Below are 25236 nucleotides of genomic sequence, written 5' to 3'. Positions count from 1 at the left end.
TTGTGCCTCTACTTCATGATCATTAGTATGTAGTAACTATGTCTTAAGGCTATAAATAATTCCATGAATCCTTCACCTCTCTTAAATGAAAAATGTTTCTAATTCAAAAGAACAAGAAGTACATGAATTTCGAAATTATCCTTGAATTTAGTTTAATTATATTGATGTGGTGACAATACTTTTTGTTTTCTGAATGAATGCTTGAACAGTGCATATTTTTGATCTTGTTGTTTATGAATGTTAAAATTGTTGGCTCTTGAAAGAATGATGAACAAGAAAAATGTTATTGATGATCTGAAAAATTATAAAATTGATTCTTGAAGCAAGAAAAAGCAGTGAAAAACAAAAGCTTGCGAAGAAAAAAGTGGCAAAAAAATTTAGAAAGAAAAAGAAAAAGCAAGCAGAAAAAGCCAATAGCCCTTAAAACCAAAAGGCAAGGGTAAAAAGGATCCAAGGCTTTGAGCATCAATGGATAGGAGGGCCCAAGAAAATAAAATCCAGGCCTAAGCGGCTAAATCAAGCTGTCCCTAACCATGTGCTTGTGGCATGCAGGTCCAAGTGAAAAGCTTGAGACTGCGTGGTTAAAGTCGTGATCCAAAGCAAAAAAGAGTGTGCTTAAGAGCTCTAGACACCTCAAACTGGGGACTTTAGCAAAGCTGAGTCACAATCTGAAAAGGTTCACCCAGTCATGTGTCTGTGACATTATTGTATCCGGTGGTAATACTGGAAAACAAAGTGCTTAGGGCCACGACCAAGACTCATAAAGGTAGCTGTGTTCAAGAACCAATAAACTTAACTAGGAGAAGCAATAACACTATCTGAAATTCTAAGTTCCTAGAGATGCCAATCATTCCAAACTTCAAAGGAAAAAGTGAGATGCCAAAACTGTTCAGAAACAAAAAGCTACAAGTCCTGCTCATCTAATTAGAACTAATATTCATTGATATTTTGGGATTTATAGTATATTCTCTTCTTTTCATCCTAATTTATTTTAGTTGCTTGGGGACAAGCAACAATTTAAGTTTGGTGTTGTGATGAGCAGATAATTTATACGCTTTTTGGCATTGTTTTTAGGTAGTTTTTAGTATGATCTAGTTACTTTTAGGGATGTTTTCATTAGTTTTTATGCTAAATTAACATTTCTGGACTTTACTATGAGTTTGTGTGTTTTTTTTTATTTCAAGTATTTTCTGGCTGAAATTGAGGGACCTGAGCAAAACTCTGAAAAAAGGCTGACAAAGGACTACTGATGCTGTTGGAATCTGACCTCCCTGCACTCGAAATGGATTTTCTGGAGCTAAAGAACTCCAAATGGCAAGCTCTCAACGGTGTTGGAAAGTAGACATCCAGAGATTTCCAGAAATATATAATTGTTCATACTTTATTCGTAATTAGATGATGTAAATTGGCGCTCAACGCCAGTTTCATGCTGCATTCTGGAGTCAAACGCCAGAAACACGTCACGAACCAGAGTTGAACGCCCAAAACACGTTACAACTTGGCGTTCAACTCCAAGAGAAGCCTCAGCTCGTGGATAGATCAAGCTCAGCTCAAGCACACACCAAGTGGGCTCCGGAAGTGAATTTATGCATCAATTACTTACTTCTGTAAACCCTAGTAGCTAGTTTAGTATAAATAGAACTTTTTACTAGTCTTTTGATTATCTAGTCTTGGACTATCTACTTCTTTGACCATTCGGTCTTTCATGGGGGCTGGCCATTCGGCCATGCCTGGACCTTCATCACTTATGTATTTTCAACGGTGGAGTTTCTACACACCATAGATTAAGGGTGTGGAGCTCTGCTGTACCTCGAGTTTTAATACAATTACTACTATTTTCTATTCAATTCGACTTATTCTTCTTCTAAGATATTCGTTGCACTTCAACATGATGAATGTGATGATCCGTGACACTCATCATCATTCTCACCTATGAACGCGTGACTGACAACCACTTCCGTTCTACCTTAGACCGGGCGCATATCTCTTGGATTCCTTAATCAGAATCTTCGTGGTATAAGCTAGAATTGATGGCGGCATTCATGGGAATCCAGAAAGTCTAACCTTGTCTGTGGTATTCCGAGTAGGATTCCGGGATTGAATGACTGTGACGAGCTTCAAACTCGCGATTGCTGGGCGTGATGACAAACGCAAAAGAATCAAGGGATTCTATTCCAACATGATCGAGAACCGACAGATGATTAGCCGTGTTGTGACAGAGCATTTGGACCATTTTCACTGAGAGGATGGGATGTAGCCATTGACAACGGTGATGCCCTACATACAGCTTGCCATGGAAAGGAGTAAGAAGGATTGGATGAAAGCAATAGGAAAGCAGAGATTCAGAAGGAACACAGCACCTCCATACACCTATCTGAAATTCCTACCATTGAATTACATGAGTAACTCTATCTTTATTTTCTGTTTAAATTTATTATTTTTATTCGAAAATCTAATAATCTCTTAATATAGTTGAATCCGTCTGACTGGGATTTATAAGATGACCATAGCTTACTTCATACCAACAATCTCTGTGGGATCGACCCTTACTCACATAAGGTATTACTTGGACGACCCAGTACACTTGCTGGTTAGTTGTGTGGAGTTGTGACAAAGTGTGATTCATGTTTAAGAGCACCAAGTCTTTGGAGCCATTGTTGATGATCACAATTTCGTCCACCAGCCATATAAATACATGACACAACTAGAACAAATGAAATACACCAACAGACATGACACAACTAGTTATCCTCTGTGGGTTGATTGGGACAACCTCTTCGATTATGGTTGGTTTGCCTGTATAGCCCCTACCATTTCTCTTGGAGCTCAACCTCATCCATCTCATTATGAAACCTCGTGAAAACTGGTCTACCGGTTGCTTTCCTACGCATGGCGGGATCAGGATGCAAACGTGTCTTATACAACTTCAGTCATAGCTTCTTGTCTGGTATCGGAGAGAACTCAAGCTCGTACACCTTGAACACAGTCTCTTGCATGTACACTGGATGAACATCCTTCACCTACTCAACACTTACGGCAGCACAAGCAGCAAGTGCATGATGACACGAGAAATAAAATGACTGGAAAAGACCACAGTCACATGCCCTCGCACTCAACCGAACACAAAATGAACCTTGACTCCAACCCTTAAAAGGCTTTAACTCCTCCACCATAAATACTAAGGCCCTCCTGTCGCATTATGTAACACGCATCTTGGGGATTCCCTTCTTGTTTTTCTCAACAGCACCTAGTAGCCACTGAAAAAACCGATTACCGGTTGTCATTTGTGCTTGTGCTTCCCAGTCTATCTTGACAAACAATTGTTGTAGCCTCTCGTAAGTGTATCAAACAATGGTTGAAATCGGTAAATACCGCGTACCCTTCAGAATTGCATTTATGTACTAGGAGAGGTTAGTTGTTATGTGCCCAAACCTGCGGCTACTATCACAATATTGTAACCATATTTCCTTGTTGAATCTACTGGTCCAGTCTTCCATCTCACACAATATCCCTCTCAAAGCATCCATGTACCCCTTGTACCCAATATTGCTTGGGCTATAAGCAGCATTCATGAGATATCTCTTTCCCTCGGCAGATTTAAAACGAGACATAAAATGCACAGTTATGTGCCTGACATAGTACGCATGGAATGCTTTAGGAGGCTTCCAATCACTATCATCAACTCTAAGTGTGACCTTGATCAGTTGACATCTATCAGATATAATCAAAAGCCCTTCTTGTGGTATCACATATTGTCTTAGGTTGGTAAGGAAGGACGACCAGGACTCCGTAGTCTCAGATTCGACAATTACAAATGTCATAGGAAGGTGGTGCACGAAATTGTGATCTCAATGGCGCCAACAACTTGGTACGCGCAATTGTAATATCACTCTTTTTCACAACTTCACACAACTAACCAGCAAGTGCACTGGGTCGTCCAAGTAATACACCTTACGTGAGTAAGGATCGATCCCACGGAGATTGTCGGCTCGAAGCAAGCTATGGTCACCTTGTAAATCTCAGTCAGGCGGATTCAAATGGTTATAGGGTTTTAATAATTAAAAGATAAATAGAATGTAAAATAAAGATAGAGATACTTATGTAAATCATTGGTGGGAATTTCAGATAAGTGTGTGGAGATGCTTTATCCCTCTTGAATCTCTGTTTTCCTACTGCCTTCATCCAATCCTTCATACTCCTTTCTATCGCAAGTTGTATGTAGGGCGTCACCATTGTCAATGGCTACTTCCCATCCTCTCAGTGAAAAAGGTCCTCTACGGTTTCCCGCATGGCTAATCAGCTGTTGGTTCTCGATCGTGTAGGAATAGAATTTACTATCCTTTTGCGTCTGTCACCATGCCCTACAGTCGCGAGTTTGAAGCTCGTCACAGTCATCCCATCCCAGATCCTACTCAGAATACCACAGATAAGGTTTAGACATTCCAGATCTCAAGAATGCTGCCAATGGATTCTAGCTTATACCACAAAGACTCTGATCTCACGGAATAGAAGGCTCTGTTGTTAGGAGAGGCAACCATGCGTCGTAGACCAGGAATCCAAGAGATACACACTCTAGCTTTCGCAGGTATAATGGAAGTGTTTGTCAGGCACGCGTTCATAAGTGAGAATGGTGATGAGTGTCACGGGTAATCACATTCATCAAATTGAAGTGAGAATGAATATCTTAGAATAAGAATAAGCATGAATTGAATAGAAAACAGTAGTGATTGTATTAATATTTGAGGAACAGCAGAGCTCCACACCCTTAATCTATGGTGTGTAGAAACTCCACCGTTGAAAATACATAAGAACAAGGTGTAGGCATGGCCAAATGGCCAGCCTCCCCAAATGATATGTGAATTCAAAAATAGGGAAAAAGATCCCCTAGAACAATAGTAAAAAGTTCTATTTATACTAAACTAGTTACTAGGGTTACAGAAGTAAGTAAATGATGCAGAAATCCACTTCCGGGCCCACTTGGTGTGTGCTTGGGCTGAGCATTGAAGCTTTCACGTGTAGAAGTCTTCCTTGGAGTTAAACGCCAGTTTGTAACTTGTTTTTGGCGTTTAACTCTACTTTGCAACTTGTTTCTAGCATTTAACGCCAGAATAGGGCAGAAAGCTGGCATTAAACGCCAGTTTGCATCGTCTAAACTCAGAAAAAGTATGAACTATTATATATTGATGGAAAGCCCTGGATGTCTACTTTCCAACGCAGTTGAGAGCGTGCCATTTGGACTTCTATAGTTCCAAAAATTCCATTTCGAGTGCAGGGAGATCAGAATCCAACAGCATCTGCAGTCCTTTGTCAGCCTCTGAATCAGATTTTTGCTCAGCTCCCTCAATTTCAGCCAGAAAATACTTAAAATCACAGAAAAACACAAAAACTCATAGTAAAGTCCAGAAATGTGAATTTTGCTTAAAAACTAATAAAAATATACTAAAAAGTAACTAAATCATACTAAAAACTATGTAAAAACAATGCCAAAAAGCGTATATATTATCCGCTCATCACAACACCAAACTTAAATTGTTGCTTGTTCCCAAGCAACTGAAAATCAAATAGGATAAAAAGAAGAGAATATACAATGAATCTCACAATATCAATGAAACTTAGACCCAATTAGATGAGCGGGGCTAGTAGCTTTTTGCCTTTGAACAGTTTTGGCATCTCCCTTCATCCTTTGAAATTCAGAATGATTGGCATCTATAGGAACCTAGAATTTCAGATAGTGTTATTGATTCTCCTAGTTAAGTATGTTGATTCTTGAACACATCTACTTTATGAGTCTTGGTCGTGGCCCTAAGCACTTTGTTTTCCAGTATTACCACCGGATACATAAATGCCACAGACACATAACTGGGTGAACCTTTTCAGATTATGACTCAGCTTTGCTAAAGTCCCCAGTTAGAGGTGTCCAGAGTTCTTAAGCACACTCTTTTTACTTTGGATCACGACTTTAACCACTCAGTCTCAAGCTTTTCACTTGGACCTTCATGACACAAGGACATGGTTAGGGACAGCTTGATTTAGCCGCTTAGGCTTGGATTTTATTTCCTTGGGCCCTCCTATCCATTAATGCTCAAAGCCTTGGATCCTTTTTACCCTTGCCTTTTGGTTTAAAGGGCTATTGACTTTTTCTGCTTGCTTTTTCTTTTTCTTTCTCTTTTTTTCGCCACTTTTTTTTTTACTGCTTTTTCTTGCTTTAAGAATCAATTTCATAATTTTTTTAGATTATCAATAACATTTCTCTTTGTTCATCATTCTTTCAAGAGCCAACAATTTTAACATTCATAAACTTCACTATAAAAAATATGGACTGTTTAGTCATTCATTCAGAAAACAAAAAGTATTGCTACCACATCAAAATAATTAATCTAATTTCAAGATAAAATTTGAAATCCAAGTACTTCTTGTTCTTTTGTAATTAAGCACATTTTTCATTTAAGAGAGGTGAAGAATTCATGGAATTATTCATAGCTTTAAGACATAGACATTTAACACTAATGATCATGTAATAAAGACACAAACATAGATAAACATGAAGCTCAAAAACCAAAAATAGAAAATAAATAGACAAAGAGATTAAGGAATGAGTCCACCTTAGTGTGGATGGTGTCTTCCTCTTGAAGAACCAATAGAACTCTTAAGCTCCTCTATGTCTCTTCCTTGCCTTTGTTGCTCCTCCCTCATAGCTCTTTGATCTTCTGTAATCTCATGGAGAATGATGGAGTGCTCTTGGTGCTCCACCCTTAGTTGATCCATGTTGTAACTCAAGCCTTCCAAGGAGGTGTTGAGTTGTTCCCAATAGTTGTGTGGAGGAAATTGCATCCCTTGAGGCATCTCAGGGATTTCTTGATGAGGATCCTCCTCATGCTCTTGTTGAGGTCCATGAATGAGCTCTCTTGTTTGCTCCATCATTTTCTTAGTGATGGGCTTGTCCTCTTGAATGAGGATGTCTCCTTCTATGTCAATCCCTACCAAATTGCATAGGTGACAAATGAGATGAGGAAAGGCTAACCTTGCCAAGGTGGATGACTTGTCAGCCACCTTGTAGAGTTCTAGAGGTATGATCTCATGAACTTCCACTTCCTCCCCAATCATAATACTATGGATCATGATGGCCCGATCCACAGTCACTTCAGATCGGTTGCTAGTAGGAATGATGGAGCGTTGGATGAACTCCAACCATCCTCTAGCCACAGGCTTAAGGTCCGGTCTTCTCAATTGAACCGGATTGCCTCTTGAGTCTCTTTTCCATTGAGCTCCTTCCACACATATGTCCATGAGGACTTGGTCCAACCTTTGATCAAAGTTGACCCTTCTAGTGTAGGGGCGTGCATTTTCTTGCATTATTGGCAAGTGGAATGCCAACCTTATATTTTACGGACTGAAATCTAAGTATTTCACCCGAACCATTGTAAGCCAATTCTTTGGATTCGGGTTCATACTTTGATCATGGTTCCTAGTGATCCATGCATTGGCATAGAACTCTTGAACCATTAAGATTCTGACTTGTTGAATGGGGTTGGTCAGAACTTCCCAACCTCTTCTTCGGATCTCATGTCGGATCTCCGGATATTCATTTTTCTTGAGCATGAAAGGGACCTCAGGGATCACCTTCTTCTTGGCCACAACTTCATAGAAGTGATCTTGATGGACCTCTGAGATGAATTTCTCCATCTTCCATGACTCAGAGGTGGAAGCTTTTGTCTTCCCTTTCCTCTTTCTAGAGGTTTCTCCGGCCTTAGGTGCCATAAATGGTTATGAAAAAATAAAAAGCAATACTTTTACCACACCAAACTTAAAAAGTTTGCTCGTCCTTGAGTAAAAGAAGAATGAAAGAAGGAGGAGAAGAAGAAAATGGAGGAGATGGAGGGAGATGTGAGGATTAGTGAGGGGTTTATATAGGGGTGAGGGGTGGGTTAGGTTTCGGTCATTAGGGTTGGGTTTGGGAGGGAAAAAGTGTTTGAATTTGAAAGTGAGGTAGGTGGGGTTTTTGGGGAAGAGATCTGGAGGTGATTGGAGAAGAGGTGATAGGGAAGAGTGAATGAGTTGATTGGTGAGGGGTATTTGGGGAAGAGTATTGTGGGAGGGTAGGTGGGGATCCTGTGGGGTCCACAGATCCTGAGGGGTCAAGGATGTACCATCCCTGCTCCTATTAGGTGTACAAAACGCCCTTGCTGTGCAATCCTGGCGTTTAACGCCAGACTGCCACTTGTTTCTGGCGTTAAACGCCAGGCTGCAACCTGTTTCTGGCGTTTAACGCTAGCTTGTTGCTTCGTTCTGGCGTTAAACGCCTGTTTGTTGCTTCTTTCTAGCGTTTAACGCCTAGAATGGTGCTAGACTGGGCGTTAAACGCCCATGCTGTTACCCTTACTGGCGTTTAAACGCAAGTTTCTCCTCCAGGGTGTGCTGTTTTCAATGCTATATTTTATTTTTCTTGAATTTTTGCAATTGTTTTTGTGACTCCATATAATCATCAACCTAAAAAAAAGGAAAATAACATAGAAAAATAAAATTGGGTTACCTTCCAATAAGCGCTTCTTTAATGTCAATAGCTTGACAGTGAGCTCTCATGGAGCTTCACAGACGTTCAGAGCATTGTTGGGACCTCCCAACACCAAACTTAGAGTTTGAATGTGGGGGTTCAACACCACACTTAGAGTTTGGTTGTGGCCTCCCAACACCAAACTTAGAGTTTAACTGTGGGGCTTTGTTTGACTCTGCATTGAGAGAAGCTTTTCTTGCTTCCTCTCTATGGTTACAGAGGGAGATCCTTGAGTTTTAAACACAAAGTAGTCCTCATTCAATTGAATGATCAACTCTCCTCTGTTCACATCAATCACAGCCTTTGCTGTGCCTAGGAAGGGTCTTCCAAGGATGATGGATTCATCCTCATCCTTCACAGTGTCTAGGATTATAAAATCAGCAGGGATGTAAAGGCCTTTGACCTTTACTAGCACATCCTCTACCTGTCCATAAGCCTTTTCATGGATTTGTCTGCCATCTCTAATGAGAATTTGGCAGCCTGTACCTACAAAATTCGTTGGGCTAGCTTGTCAAAATATTTTTTGTAAAAATAAATTATTCTTAGTTTAGACTTTCGACTATTCACTTATATTGAACACAAAATAAAACAAAGAAAGAATCAATAGTCAAGACTAGTTAAGATTGTAAGTTTTTTGCTAAATGAAAAAGTTTATGAATTGTAAATATGGTTATGATATGTGACTAACGATTAATATATAAATGAATTATGCTTTATAAATTATGAATTAAAAACTGTAGAATGCATTTATGCTAATTTAAATATTTTACGTGTATTGTTTTGAGCTCTAATTCACGAAATAGGTTTTTCAAATAGGCTCGTAGGCTTGTCAGGTTTTAAACATGCCAGGCTCGAGCCTAAAAAAAGTTTATGAAAAGTAACAGGCCCAGGCTTGGGCCATCAATTTATAATATGGCCAGAGTCGTCAAACCCAAAACTCAGCTTGACTCAACCCATTTCCATCCTTACTCAACACCTTATTATATGACTCCTCCCAATCACCGTATATCTATGCAATTGTATTTTGCTTCGCCATATCCAGACCTTTTTGTATGAGGGTTTGAAGTGATAGCTTTGTCTAACTGCACCTTGTGGAACATGGATAGTAACTGATGGACTAGTCTATATAAGGGGCATGATGACACTTACATATTAGGTTGTTGTCCAACTATCTATGGTCTTGAGACATGGTGGAGATAAACAAGTGTGTGGACCGCCGAATTTATGCACATCCCTAACGACTTAAAATATAATCGGTAGGCATTCAAAAGCAAAATAATCATGATAAATAAGAATATACATGATAATATAAAGTAAGGCTTACCAATATTCGAGATTCTGTTGGAGGGCAACACAAAGACTCCAAGGACATCCTACTACAAATTGCCTGCAATGCACATGGTACTTTGATCGATCCGACTCCACAACTCAGTACTCAGTACTTCTCTAAATGTTACAATTCTTCACACCTTGCATGACTACCTCTCTGCTTTTGAATCTGTGACCAATGTGAATCTCCACACCACCATCTATGTTATAATCGTCCTCACCCATATTGGAAAATGGAGTTTTCTCATGCATCACACGTCCAGATCTAATGTATGATAGTGACTGGGTACAGTTGATAACTCAAAATTGATTGTGGGGTAAACAGAAGATACTGAACTAAAGCACCAACCAGAGTTTCTGGTACAAACTCCTCCTCATCATCATCCTCAGAAGAATCATTATCATTGCTATCAGCAACATACTCCTCATCAGACTTCTCACCGTCCACGTCTATGTCTACCATTAGACTAGCATAATGCAGCGGCGGTGGTGCAAGAGATAGGTCATCCTAGACAAAATTTGAGTGACCAGAACCACCACCTCTAACATCACCAACCTCCGCAAAAAGCTCCATCACTTTTTCCGTCACGATTCTCCCATGGATATCAAACATGAGGCGCACATGCTCATTATCATCGAGCCAAAAAATAGACGAAAAACCGAAATATTCCATTGTCCATTGGTGTTAGCAACCTATATCCAACTCTTTCAGCCTCTTTTGTCCCGTTAGGACCGAAGTTTGTCAATATTAGACTCTTTACCTCTGACCAAAAAGTTTACTCTTCGAGTGCGTAACAAAATAGGATTATCACACTCAAATATAATCCCGGTGTCATTGTTTCTCATATGACAATTGAAAATTTGGGATACACACTTACAACAATATATTCACTACCACTAGACATTTTTACTATATTTTTTGAAGAAAAGGAGGAGAAGAAGAATTGAAATATTTGTGGAGAATACAAATGATTGCAGATCATTTTATAAGTGCTCGAAATTTGTCGTTTACAGTGCAAACATGTTATCTTTTCTTATATTTCGATTACATTATAAACGAGATACGTGTTGATCACTCTATTTCATGTATCACATTTGTATGCATGATACATGCAATGCGAATTATGTCTTATTTTGTTTACAATGTAAACGAGATAAATAAAGGAACGCAAATTCATAAATAGACTATAAATTATCTATATCCGTAAATAAAATATTTAAATTATTTATTTTAAAAAAAATCCCCAAAATATCTCATTTAAAATTCCTTGAAAATTAATATGAATGTTTATTCTTTAGACTTAATCTTATCCTAAAAAATGTGTTTGGTGATGTTTGTTGAGACATGATACATTGACAGAACGCAACTATATGGGGAGGCAAAATTCATGTGGCCGTCATATATTCTTTTGCTTTAGATTGTAGTTTTGTTCCCACTATTGAAAAAACGTGCACGGCTACAGTGGCGAATGAGTAAAGAATTCACTACGGAAACCAAATACAAATTAAATAGAATACATGCAGCACTAGAATTTATGCTGTTTTGTTATATCACAAAAGAAAAAAGGAAACTATTATAGCAAAGCATATTGTAAGATTAGATTTAGCAAATAAATTTCCTACTAAAAAATGTCATCAGAAGAAGCAATGCAGTTGCGCATCGAAGACAATCATGTAAGCCATCTTTTGTTTCTTCATTTTAATTTATGCGGATTTGTGTCAAAGTGAACTGCTTGATACGTTTTAATCAATCAACAATTTTCTTGAATTGCAGGTGGTTATGGACAATGGCATACTACAAGTTTATTTGTCGAAACCGAGTGGATTTGTCACCAGAATACAATATAATGGCATTGATAATCTGCTGGAAGCTGGAAATGAAAAATTCAACAGAGGGTTAGTGCACAATGAATCTTTAAGCTTAAGATCTTTTACTTTGATTTGGTTTATGTGTCGACTCGATATATATAGATGAAACAGAACGAATATTCAGAAAGTTTTTCATTATATTTTTTTGATATTTCATGGACATAATTTATGGTTACTTCAATGAATGAAATTTGAAGGTATTGGGACGTTGTTTGGAGTAAAGAAGGAAGTACAGGAACTACCGGGACATTTGAGCGGTAAAATAATTGACAGTTGCTAATCCGATTATAAAAATGTTTGGTTAATTTTTAGTGTACATCTAACATGGTTGATCGAGTTATGATTTAGTTCGAGAGATATGAGTTGGGTGCACATTCATACATGCAGGATTGTAGGAACGAGTTTTAATGTTATAGTGGAAAATGAAGAACAAATTGAAATATCGTTCACAAGAATGTGGGATCCGTCTATGGAAGGAAAGCTTTCCCCTCTCAACATTGACAAAAGGTGCTTAATTAATTGTTAATTTAATTTGTGCACAAAACAAACAGTTTGGAAAAATAAAATGAATATTATGTTCCGAATAATGGTTGTGCAGGTATGTGATGCTACGTGATTCCTCAGGATTCTATTGCTACGCAATATTTGAACACCAAAAGGAGTGGCCTGCTTTCAACATCCCCCAAATCAGGATCGTTTTCAAGCTTCGAGAAGACAAGTATGGATGTAAAATTGCATTTTATAATTATGGTAGCCAATTTGGCAATCAAGAACATTTAATTGCTGTATGTGTAGGTTTCATTATATGGCAGTGGCAGATAATAGACAAAGATTCATGCCTCTTCCAGAGGACCGATCACCCGGAAGGGGAAAAGTACTCGTTCCCCCGGAAGCAGTTTTGCTTGCTGACCCTGTGGAGCCAGAGTTCAAGGGGGAGGTACTTAACTTATATTTTCAAAGGAAGTGCTCAAATATAACAAGAGTAGAACCCAGATGAAACTACTAAAATAATATTTAAATGTTTAAAAGACCATAAATAAATGTTCGAAAGAGTTAAAAATACGATAAAATAAATTAAATATAAAATATATATTTAAAAAAAATTTAAAGTAATACTAAAAAAAATATTTTTATTTTTAAAATTTAATAATTTTTTGTGAAGTGATTTTTTTAAATTGTTTATTGTGAATGACCAATTTTTTAAAAAATAAATAGAAAAATATAAAGATTAAATTTTGCGTTTAATTTTTTTGTATATTTTTTAATTATTTATTCAAATATTACAAAATAATTCAGATTAAATAGATAAGTCGTTTGTTAAATATGATTTTTCAGATAAATTACATATAAATTGATTAAAAATCAAAATTACAAAAATATCTTAAACTGAATTTGGTTATATGTCTCGTTATGTTTGACTCTTTATGTAAATCAAATCAATTAAATTCGATTTACACTTTTTCAATATAAATCAATTCAGTTGGATTCGATTTAATATGTATATGTTATACCAGTAATAAATCAAATTAATTTTATTTAATTTACTATTATACAGCACATACATGCTAATTAAATCGAATAAGCTTGATTCGATTTACTATTAATACAGATTATTGATACTTCTTATTTAACTTTAAAACATAAATGTCAATAAGAAAAAAAAATCTCATTTAGATTCAAATAAAATATCAAAAAAATCAAAACGAATAAAAATAAAAATTTTGTATTTTAGTTTAAATTTATGAAAATCTATATTTTTACAAACTTATAAATTTATTATGGAACAATAAACGATTTTTAAAAATTCGTTAAAAATTATCATTTGACTCATTAATATCTAAAGAAACATTATCGAAATTTTTAATGTTAAAAAAAAGTTAATATAAAGTATAATCTTCTAAGATAGCATAAGAGTTAAAATTTAGATTTTTTCATAGTCACAAATAACAAATAATTATACAATATAAAAAAATTAACTATATTTTTTTTATATTTTATTTGAATTCAAATTGAAAGTATTTTCTTATTAACATTTATAAGCGATTAACTTAAAAAATATCAATAATCTATATCAATACTAAATTGAATCAAGTTGATTCGATTTAGTATATATGTGTTATACAATAATAAATCAATATGCTGAATTAATAATAAATCGAATCAAGTTAATTCGATTTACTACGGGCACAATATATACATATTAAATCGAATCCAACATTAAAAAAATGTAAATCAAATTTAATTGATTCGTTTTATATAAAAGATCAAACAAAATGTACATGTAACCAAATTCAATTTAAAATATCTGAATAATTTTGATTCTCAATTAATTTACTTATATAATTTGTCCAAATTAATTTTATTATTTATAAAAATCTAATATTTATTAATTATTTTGATTATATTTTTAAATTATTCAAAAATTATTTTATCAATAAAATTATTAAAAAAAATTTTATTTGCGTTTAAATTTTTTTATATCAAATTAGTAGTCATCTGTGGAGTTTATTACAAACAATCAAATAAAAGAATAAAACTTATATTATTAGCATATTTGACTCATTTAGGTGGATGACAAGTACCAATACTCGTGCCAAAACAAAGATCTAAAGGTTCATGGGTGGATAAGTTCTAAATCGGAAAGTGATACAGGCACAGGATTTTGGGTAATCATACCTAGCAATGAGTTTCGTTCGGGTGGCCTCACGAAACAGAATCTTACCTCCCATGTGGGTCCTATTAGCCTCGCCGTAAGTGTTCATCCATTATTAATTAATATTGGTTACTCATGAATCATGATTACTTGCTGATGTTTCACCCTCCTCACAATAATTGTTCCTTTATTTTTTAGGAAAGCAAATATCAATAGAATCTGCATGAATACATAAAACAATATCAATCATATTACATATATATTAAAATTAACTACTAAAATTAATAATTAAGATATAAGATAAAGAAAAAAGATAAAAAACTAATAAAATACTTGTACAATATATATAATAGAGAATTAGAAATGTTTAATTTAATATTAGAGATATAACTATTAGTGTTATTTTTTTCTATCAATTTAAATTTTTAAAATGAGTGATTTCATAACACGACATCAGAGTTCTAGATCCAAAAAGTCAAGAGTTCGATCCCCGAATAGATTCTGAATAGTATGAATGATGTTATTTTTTAACTCATATATAACTCATTATACATATTATACAAATATTCTATTAGTTTTCTAGCAAAACTCATAAATAAAATATATATTAAAATATAAAATATATATTAAAAAAATAAATTACACATATATTTATATATAAATATATAATAATTAATTTTAATATATAAATAATATTTTTAAAACAATGCAAAGGAAACAGAGAAGAGAAAGTGAAAATTACCTCCATATTATTCGTTTATTTAGGATACTCGAATATAATATACTAAAAAATGATGAAGACAAGATTGTTAGAGAGAAAAATAGTTGAGGACCTAGTTTATCTTGGTGCTTTATTATTATATCCTTGTGCTTAATTTTAATAACGTAAAATTAAAAGCTCTTTAAACATTGTTTTGTGTATCAGATGTTTCTTAGCGCTCATTACGCAGGAGAGGATCTGGTCCTGAAACTCAGTCCAAACGAACCTTGGAAGAAAGTTTTTGGCCCCACTTTTATATATCTTAATGCTTTGTTGGATGGTGAAGACCCACTTGAGCTTTGGGAGGATGCCAAAGATCAGGTTTAAATTTAATTATTATCACAAGGCCAGAAAAAAAAAATTATTTATTAACATATTTATGAAATTGAATTCTACTATTCTAGTATTTACAATAGTTATGTAAGTATATTGTTTTAAAGTTAGATTTTTTTATATTTTAGTGATATTTTTTGGGTAATATTTTTTAAAAACGTTGTTAAATAAAATAATAAAAAGGTATTACTTTAATTTTAGTAAGATTGCTTGTAACATATAAGGGAAGTTCTATAATGATATCAATTTTGGTGATGAAAAATGACATAAATTTGACCTATAAATAAAATATTGATACATGACAAAAAAAATTTAAATCTAAGATCAAAATAATTCTCTTTCTCTTATAATTTCTTATAATTCTTTTTATTAAAATAATTATTTTTATAATTATAAAAAATAATTTAAAAAATAATAATAAAATAATTTTTTTAATTATATTTAAATTAATATTTTTATTTTATGATTATTTTTATTTTTAAAAAATAATTTCTTAATTATTTTTATAATTATTTTTACTAAAATAATTTTTTATAATTATTTTTATTTTTAATTTTTTTATTATTATTTTTTTTACTAATTTCTAAAAATAACAACAAAATTATTTTTTAAAATTATTTTTATTTTTAAAAAATAATTTTTTATAATATTTTTATTTTATTTTACCAAAATAATTTTTTATAATTATTTTTTTTTGTAACTTTGGAAAACTAACACCAAAATAATATTCTCTCTTATAATTTTTTATGATTTTTTTAAACTAACACCAAGAGAGAGAATATCATTTTGGTGTTAGTTTTTCAAAATTGCAAAAAAAATTATAAAAAAATTATTTTGATAAAAATAATAATAAAATAATTATAAAAAATTATCTTTTAAAAATAATAATAAAAAAAAATAATTAAAAAATAATTTGTGTTAATTTTTGAAATTATTAAAAATAATAATAATAAAAAATAAAAATAATTATAAAAAAATAATTTTAATAAAAATATTTATAAAAAATTATTTTTTAAATAATAATAATAAAATAATAATTAAAAATATAATTAAAAAATATTTTTATGTTATTTCTTGGAAATTATTTTTTATAATTATAAAAATAATTATAAAAATTTATTTTAATAAAAGTAATTATAAGAGAAAAAAATTATTTTAGTCTTAGATTTAATTTTTTTATGATGTATCAATATTTTATTTATAAATTAAATTTATGTTACTCTTAATCACTAAAATTAATGCCATTATAGAAACTCCCTATCATATAATACTAGAATGACACCATGTTAAGATGTATATATATTCTTGTATGGTCGAATGTGTTGCTATATTATTCACATAGCTCCGTGTATATATCTCAACCTATAGTAGTCATTATTTTTCGATAGTCAATATAATTTTGAGAAGGAAAAATAGTAAATATAATTCTCTGAATTTCGGTCATTGTAATTTAGGTTGTACGTTTCAGAGTATTTGTTGGATTTTTTCTCTCTTTTGTGAGGTCTAAGCTCAAATTTTTGGGGATGTATTCTTACATCCTAGTGTCACAACCCTAATTCAGTTTTTTGAGGTCTTTTGAGAGAAAGAGAGTAGCCACCAAAAGAAAGAAAGAAGGGGAAAAACAGAATTTTCGTTTTTGCCCAAAACAGTAAATTTCAAATGGCAGTTTCTCAATTGTTCACCGTTGGATCGGCTTAAAATTTAAACTACGTGTTTCTATCATCTTGTTCTTCATTCTGGTTGGTGGAGATGTTGATTGAAGATTTGCAGTAGGAGAAATTGGCTTCGCAAGAGAGAAATTAGGTTTCCCGTTTTTATACAGAGCAGCAATCTTGGAACGGCAGTTTCTCATTCTTTCACCGTTGGATCGACGTGAAATTGAACTGTAGATTCTTAACGTCTTGGTCTTCATTCTTGACGGTGGAAATTTTAATTGGAGGTCTGCAGAGGGAGAAATTAGCTTTAATAGTAGCTTTGTTTTTTGGGTATATTTCATCTTCTTGCTTCTTATTTGTGAGCTTTGGTGCTTTGAATTTTTGGCTGGTTATATGCACGTTTTTGTGCTTTGTTTGAGACTCTCTTGTACCTCATTTGATTATAGTGGAGCTATTTCATTGGTCTGGACGACCCGTGATTTTTACCTCTCATATTGAGGGAGTTTTCCACGTTAAAATCTTGGTGTGTTCTTGTTATTGCTTTACTTGTTATATTTGCTTCTTATAATTTCTGCCATATTATGTTGTGAGTGCTTCCATATTGTTCTTGTATTGGACATTTGTGTCATTTTCGCTGCTAGGCTCTTTCATACTGGTATCAGAGCCGATGATTAATCGGTCTGGTGGTTTTAAGGGGGTATTCAAGGTGAAGCATCGAAAGTCTTCCCAGCAAAGGTTGTCCGGGTGGCGTGTCCCGCGGTGTTTTGCGGCGGTGTGATGGACGAATACTTGTGGTGGTGGAGGAGCTAGAGGGGAGTTGATGCTTGATGTGGAGGCTCACACTTGAGGGGGAGATTGTTAGTGTTGCAAGTTTGAGGAGTGTTGAAGTTAGTCCCACATCAAAGAAAGCAAGAAAGAGTGAGGAGTCTATAAGATGAGAGACCCATTAACTTGACACCTTAAGGTTTTGAGTTGGATGTGGTGTCTTCTCATCTTATGTTCTCTCACTTGATTCCTCCTCGAAGTCTCCCCGGTGGTCGAAAGCTCTCCACAGTTGGCCCAACAACTGGCATTAGAGCTTGTTGGTATTTTTCTAGGCTTGTGATTTTGTGAACAATGGAAGCTAATACTAATACTAGTAGGATGATCACTCTTAATAGTCCTAATTATGATTTGTGGAAGTCAAAGATGGAAGATTTACTTTATGTCAAAAATTTTCATCAACCAATTTTTGGTACAGAGAAGCCTAATGATAAATCTGATGATGATTGGACTTTGTTGCATAGGCAAGTCTATGGATATATTAGGCAGTGGGTTAACGATAATGTGTTGAATCATATTATTGGAGAGACACATGCTCGGACCCTTTGGATTAAACTTGAACAGTTGTATGCTCGAAAAACTGGAAATAACAAGATTTTTTTGATCAAGCAGTTGTTGGCTTTGAAGTATATAGATAGGACATCAATGACATATCACTTGAATAATTTCCAAGGAATTATGAATCAGTTATCTTCCATGGGTATCAAATTTGATGAAGAGGTTCAAGGATTGTTACTTCTTGGCTCCTTACCAGACTCATGAGAAATTCTCAAAATGTCATTGTCCAATTCTGCTTCTGATGGTGTAATCTCTATAGATCTTGCTAAGAGTAGTATTTTGAATGAAGAGATGAGAAGAAAGTCACAAGGTACATCGACTACACATTCAGATGTTCTTGTTTCTGAGTTTAGGGGGAGAAGCAAAAGTCGAGGTGCTAAAGGTAGAGATAAAAGCAGAAGCAAGTCTCGAGGAAAGTATAAGAATATTGAGTGTCATCATTGTGGTAAAAAATGACATGTAAAGAAATTTTGTTGGCAGCTAAAGAAGGAGAAAGCCAATGCAAGTAAAGGTAAGAGCACAAATAAAGATGATGGTAACAATGAAGACAAGGTTAATGTAACTCATGATGATTTTTTTGTTGTTGAGGAGTTTGAATCTGTTAACCTTGTTGATAATAGCACTAGTTGGATGATTGATAGCGGTGCTTCTATTCATGTTACATCTAGGAGGGATTTGTTTACGTCCTATACTCCTGGTGATTTTGGTGATGTGAAAATGGCTCATCAAGGTGTTGCAAAATGTGCTGGTGTTGGACAAGTTTGCTTAGAAACCCCCAACGGTACCAAGTTGACTTTGAAGCGTGTGAAACATGTTCCAGATATTCAGTTGAACTTACTTTTTATTGGTAAGTTGTGTGATAAAGACTTGGATAGCTCATTTTCTCGTGATAGTTGGAAGCTCACCAAGGGTTCCATAGTTGTTGCTAGAGGTACTCGACACTCTACTCTTTATTTAACTCAAGCAAAGATTGTGAAAGATGTTGTTAATGCTGCTGAGTTTGTTGATGAAACTGATTTATGGCATAAGAGATTATGTCATATGAGTGAGAAAGGCATAAATATGTTATCCAAGAGGAATATTTTGTCTGGTTGCAAGGTTGTTTTGCAAAAGTGCAATCATTGCTTTGTTGGAAAACAAAACAGGGTTTCTTTTAAGAGTCATCCACCTTCAAGGAAGCCGGAGATACTTGACTTGGTGCATTCTGATGTATGTGGGTCGATGAAGACAAGAACACTTGGAGGGTCTATCTATTTTGTAACCTTTATTGATGACCATTCTAGGAAATTATGGGTTTACACTTTGAAGACCAAAGATCAAGTTTTAAATGTGTTCAAGCAATTTCAAGCTTCTGTTGAAAGAGAAACTTGGAAGAAGTTGAAATGTATTCGTACTAACAATGGTGGTGAGTACTCAGGTCCATTTGATGCTTATTGTAAAGAGCATGGTATAAGACATCAGAAGACTCCTCCAAAGACTCCTCAGTTGAATGGCTTGGTTGAAACGATGAACAGAACATTGGTTGAAAGAGTTAGATGCTTGTTGTCATAATCTAGATTGGCAAAATCCTTTTGGGGTGAAGCTTTGAGCACTATTGTTCATATCTTGAACCGGACACCATGTGTTCCCTTGCAATTTGAAGTGCCAGAGAAGGTATGGTCAGGTAATGATGTTTCTTATGATCATTTAAGAGTCTTTGGATGTAAAGCTTTTGTTTATATTCCCAAAGATGAGAGATCTAAACTTGATATAAAGACTAGGCAGTGTATTTTTATTGGCTATGACATGGATGAGTTTGGTTATAGGTTTTATGATCCTGTTAGCAAGAAGGTGATTCGAAGTAGAGATATTGTCTTTGTTGAAGACCAAACATTGAAGGATGTTGATCATGCGGAGAAGCCAATAGTTCAGCCTAGTGATGATTTTTCTGACTTGGATATTATTCTCTCTATGTCTATGGTAGAAGATGGTAGAGTTGAAGCTCAAAATAATGAGCATGATACAAGTGCAGGTGAAGATGGAACAGTTGATCCGATACTTGATGAAGTTGGTGATGATGATCAAGATGAAGAACCAGCTTTGGAAATTCCTGCAAATGCACTCCAAAGGTCTACAAGAGAGAGGAAGCCTTCATCAAGATATTCTTCATATGAGTTTGTTTTGTTGACTGATGGGAAAAAACCTGAATTCTTTGGAGAGGCTGTTGAAGATGAAAGCAAAGTCAATGGCTTGAAGCTATGCAAGAAGAAATAAAGTCCTTGCTTGAGAATGATACCTATGAGTTAGTGAAGCTACAGAAGGGTATGCGTGTTTTGAAGAACAAATGGGTATTCAGAATCAAGAATGAAGAACACAATTTTAAGCCTCGGTATAAGGCTAGATTGGTTGTTAGAGGCTTTAGTCAGAGAAAAGATGTTGATTATGAGAAGATATTTTCTCCTGTTGTGAGGATGTCATCCATTCGTGCTGTGCTTGGATTAGCAGCGTCTCTTGATTTAGAGATTGAGCAAATAGATCTGAAGACAGCTTTTCTTCATGGTGATTTAGATAAGGAGATCTACATGGAGCAACTGGAGGGCTTTGTTGTTAAAGGAAAGGAAGATTTTGTGTGCAAGCTTAAGAAGAGTCTTTATAGGTTGAAGCAAGCTCCAAGACAGTGGTACAAGAAGTTTGAATCTGTTATATGGGAGCATGGTTACCGTAAGACAACTTCAGATCATTGTGTATTTGTGCAAAAATTTTCTGATGATGATTTTTTCATTCTTTTACTTTATGTGGATGATATTTTGATTATGGGCAAGAATGCTTTGAGGATTAATGAGTTGAAGAAACAGTTGAGCAAGTTCTTTGTTATGAAGGACTTGGGTCTTGCCAAACAAATTTTGGGCATGACTATTACTCGTTATAAAGATTCCAAGAAGCTTTATTTGTCACATGAGAAGTACATAAAGAAGGTGCTTCAAAGATTTGGCATGAATGATGCCAAATGTGTTGTTAGTTCTTTTGCTCCTCATTTTAAGTTGAGCACCAAGCAGTGTCCAACCACTGATGAGGAGAAACAAGCAATGGATGAAATTTCTTATGCCTCAGCTGTTGGAAGCTTGATGTATGCTATGGTGTGTACTAGACCAGACATTGCTCATGCGGTTGGTACTGTGAGTCTTTTTCTCTCAAATCTAGGTAAAGAACATTGGAATGCTATTAAATGGATTATGAGATATCTCAAAGCTACAACTAACTTGAGTTTGAGTTTTGGTGGTGAGAAACATTTGCTAGTTGACTTTACTAATACAAACATGGCAGGAGATATTGATTCTCGAAAGTCTACTTCAGGTTATTTGGTCAAGTTTGCAGGGGGAGCTATTTCATGGCAGTCAAGGCTACAAAAGTGCGTTGCACTTTCTACCACAGAGGCAGAGTTTATTGCAGCAACTGAAGTATGTAAAGAGTTGTTGTGGATGAAGAAGTTTCTTGCAGCACTTGGTTTCAAGCAAGACCGTTATGTGTTATATTGTGATAGCCAAAGTTCTATTCATCTTGCCAAGAATTCTACTTTTCATCCAAGATCTAAACATATTGATGTTAGATATCACTGGATACGGGATGTGTTAGATTCCAAGTTGTTGAAACTTGAGAAAGTTCACACTGATGACAATGGTGCTGATATGATGACAAAAGCATTGTCAAGAGAAAAGTTTGAAACATGTTGTTCGATCGCCGGAATGGCGAGGGCCTCCACCTAGTCGAGAAAGGGGAGATTTGTTGGTTTTTTTTCTCTCCTTTGTGAGGCCCAAGCCCAAATTTTTGAGGGTGTATTCTTGAATCCTAGTGTCACAATCCTAATTCAGTTTTTTGAGGTGTTTTGAGAGAAAGAGAGTAGCCACCAAAAGAGAGAAAGAAGGGGGAAAACAGAATTCCTATTTTTGCCCAAAGCAGTAAATTTCAAATGGCAGTTTCTCAATTTTTCACCGTTGGATTGACTTGAAACTTAAACTACGTGTTTTTATCATTTTTTTCTTCATTCTGGTCGGTGGAGATGTTGATTGAAGAGTTGCAGTAGGAGAAATTGGCTTTGAAAGAGAGAAATTAGGTTTCCCATTTTTACACAGAGCAGCAATCTTGAAATAGCAGTTTCTCATTCTTTCACCGTTGGATCGATGTGAAATTTAAACTGTAGATTTTTAACATCTTGGTCTTAATTTTTGACGGTGGAGATTTTAATTGGAGGTCTGCAGAGGGAGAAATTAGCTTCAACATTAGCTCTATTTTTGGGGTATATTTCATCTTCTTGTTTCTTATTTGTGAGCTTTGGTGCTTTGAAATTTTGGCTGGTTATATGCACGTTTTTGTGCTTTGTTTGAGACTCTCTTGTATCTCATTTGATTATAGTGGAGCTATTTCATTGGTCTGGACGACCCGTAATTTTTACCTCTCACATTAAGGGGGTTTTCCACGTTAAAATCTTGGTGTGTTCTTGTTAATGTTTTACTTGCTATATTTGCTTGTTATAATTGCTGTCATATTGTATTTTGAGTGCTTTCATATTGTTCTTGTGTTGGACATTTGTGTCATTTCCGCTGTTAGGTTCTTTTAGTATGGTGGCGAGTCGGATGATTTGTAAATAAAACCAGTTAATGAGTTATTTTTCTTTATTTTGAAAAAATAAGTGAAATTTCTCTTGAGTAATATAGTTATTCTTTTATATGTCTTATCTATTTTTGTTTTGGAGTTTAATAATTTTTTGATACGTTGATTGTATTAATTTTATACTATCAATAGATGTAAAAATTTTATAGTTATTTTTGTTTGCATGTCAATATGCAATTTAATGTAGCGGTAAACATTTTAACATTATTAGTATATCAACATTAGATTTATTTTGTAGACCATTTCAAACTTCTTTAATTCATGGTATATATGAAATTATACATTTTAAAATTTAAGATCTATATTAAATTGTACCGGAACGAAAATTATGAGTTATTTGTGTTTTTAATTTCTGATTTTTATATTAAGAATAAAATATATTTTTTGTTTTTAATGTTTGTGATTTATTTTAAAAATACCTTTAAAACATTTAATTGTATCAATTTTGTTTTTAAAATATTGGAGATAAAATTGAAAATGTTTAAGAATATTTTTAAAACAAATTGAAAACGTTATAAATAAAATTGAATAAATAAAAAATATTAAAGACAAAATTGAATAAGATTAAACATTAAAAAATATTTTTTAAAAAATTATAAATCTTAAAAATAAAAATATATTTTATCCATATATTAATTGACTTATGAATGGTAGCTACACAATGCATAGTCACTTTTGTCACTACAAGAAGCATTTAATTAATAATTTCTCGTCGTATCAAGCTTTATAGAAAAGTCGAAGTTACATTTATACTGAAGAAAGAATAAAAATACATCAATTAGGGACTAAATTAAAGTACTAACTGAGATTAAAAAATTGCTCTGCAGATGAATGAGGAAGTTGAAAACTGGCCCTATGATTTTCCAGCTTCAGAGGATTTTCAAATTTCTAGCGAAAGGGGCAGTGTAAGTGGCACGTTACTAGTTAGAGACAGGTATATATATGTTTCAATAATTTCCACTGTGAATAGCAACTGAAGCTTTTAATTCGAAGGTATCTCAAAAATAAAATTGAAATATTTCAGGATGTTAAGTGACGATTTCATTGGAGCAAGAGGTGCATACGTAGGACTAGCACCACCTGGTGAAGCTGGATCATGGCAAAGAGAATGCAAGGTTTTATCTTCATATATATATATATATATACTTGCAATTATAGACAAAAATTTAAGGTGGAAACTCAGGTACAGTCGACTTTATATGAAGTTGATAACTGAGAGTCGTTATATGATTTGATTGATTTGATTAAATTTTCATTTAACAGCTCGGCTATTAACTTCACGTGAAATCGACTGCGCCTGAGTTTTCACCAAAATTTAATGCATCAACTTTAGATATAGGTTATTCATCAACTATTAATTGATTATTAGTTGAAAAAATGCATGTCATAATAAAATAATAGAAACAAATTAATATATGTAAATCAAATATATACTTCTATATGAATCCACATAACACTTGGGTACGTCCGTGCATTTATTATTAGATATGCCAAGGTTCGGTCTTGTAAAGATTTTTGAAACAGTATTTGTATATTTAAAAAATACAAAATGTTTTACTTTGTATTTTATAAATAAAAAATTATGCTCTTGTATTTTTAGTTTTGAAAAATTAAAAATGAAAAAAATCTATAAAAATCTTTTTAAAATTATTTTGAAAATTTCAAAGTTTATATATTATATTTATTTTTAGTCATTTTAAATGATAAAGTAATTTTATCAAACATAATTTTTATAATTTGTATTTTTATTGAAAATAATTGTTATGATTTTCGGAAAAACTTATTTTAATAAGTTATTTTTGAAAAGCCAAAACTTTAGCTTACGTGAGGTGTTTGGTCAGGGATACCAATTCTGGAGTATAGCAGATGATGATGGGTACTTCTCAATTGATAATATACGTAGTGGCGATTACAATATCTATGCATGGGTTCCAGGTTTCATTGGAGACTATCGGAGCAATTATCTCCTCACCATAACTCCAGGTTCTTCTTTAATTTCTTTTTCTAAATCTTATTATAACTACATTAAATGTAAATCAAAATTAGTCATTAATAATTA

At 33.9% G+C, this 25236-nt stretch overlaps 1 protein-coding gene across 1 annotated transcript in view; it reads left to right on the top strand.

The window, feature by feature from the left end:
- The first annotated feature begins 11222 nt into the window (after positions 1-11222).
- The window catches only part of LOC112703281 (uncharacterized), a 29790-nt gene continuing 15776 nt past the window's right edge, over positions 11223-25236 (top strand). Inside the window, exons 1-11 of the mRNA XM_025754668.3 lie at positions 11223-11554; positions 11655-11776; positions 11947-12006; positions 12137-12256; positions 12348-12467; positions 12545-12686; positions 14317-14499; positions 15328-15483; positions 24005-24111; positions 24202-24292; positions 25019-25160. Coding sequence (XP_025610453.1) covers positions 11510-11554; positions 11655-11776; positions 11947-12006; positions 12137-12256; positions 12348-12467; positions 12545-12686; positions 14317-14499; positions 15328-15483; positions 24005-24111; positions 24202-24292; positions 25019-25160 — 1288 coding nt within the window. The 5' untranslated portion in view covers positions 11223-11509. The remainder of the gene's footprint in view (positions 11555-11654; positions 11777-11946; positions 12007-12136; positions 12257-12347; positions 12468-12544; positions 12687-14316; positions 14500-15327; positions 15484-24004; positions 24112-24201; positions 24293-25018; positions 25161-25236) is intronic.

The sequence above is a fragment of the Arachis hypogaea genome, chromosome 7 (assembly GCF_003086295.3).
Source record: "Arachis hypogaea cultivar Tifrunner chromosome 7, arahy.Tifrunner.gnm2.J5K5, whole genome shotgun sequence".
Taxonomy (NCBI): Eukaryota; Viridiplantae; Streptophyta; class Magnoliopsida; order Fabales; family Fabaceae; genus Arachis; species Arachis hypogaea.
The sequence above is the reverse complement of the archived record's forward strand: the minus strand, read 5'-3'. Positions and strand labels throughout refer to the sequence as shown.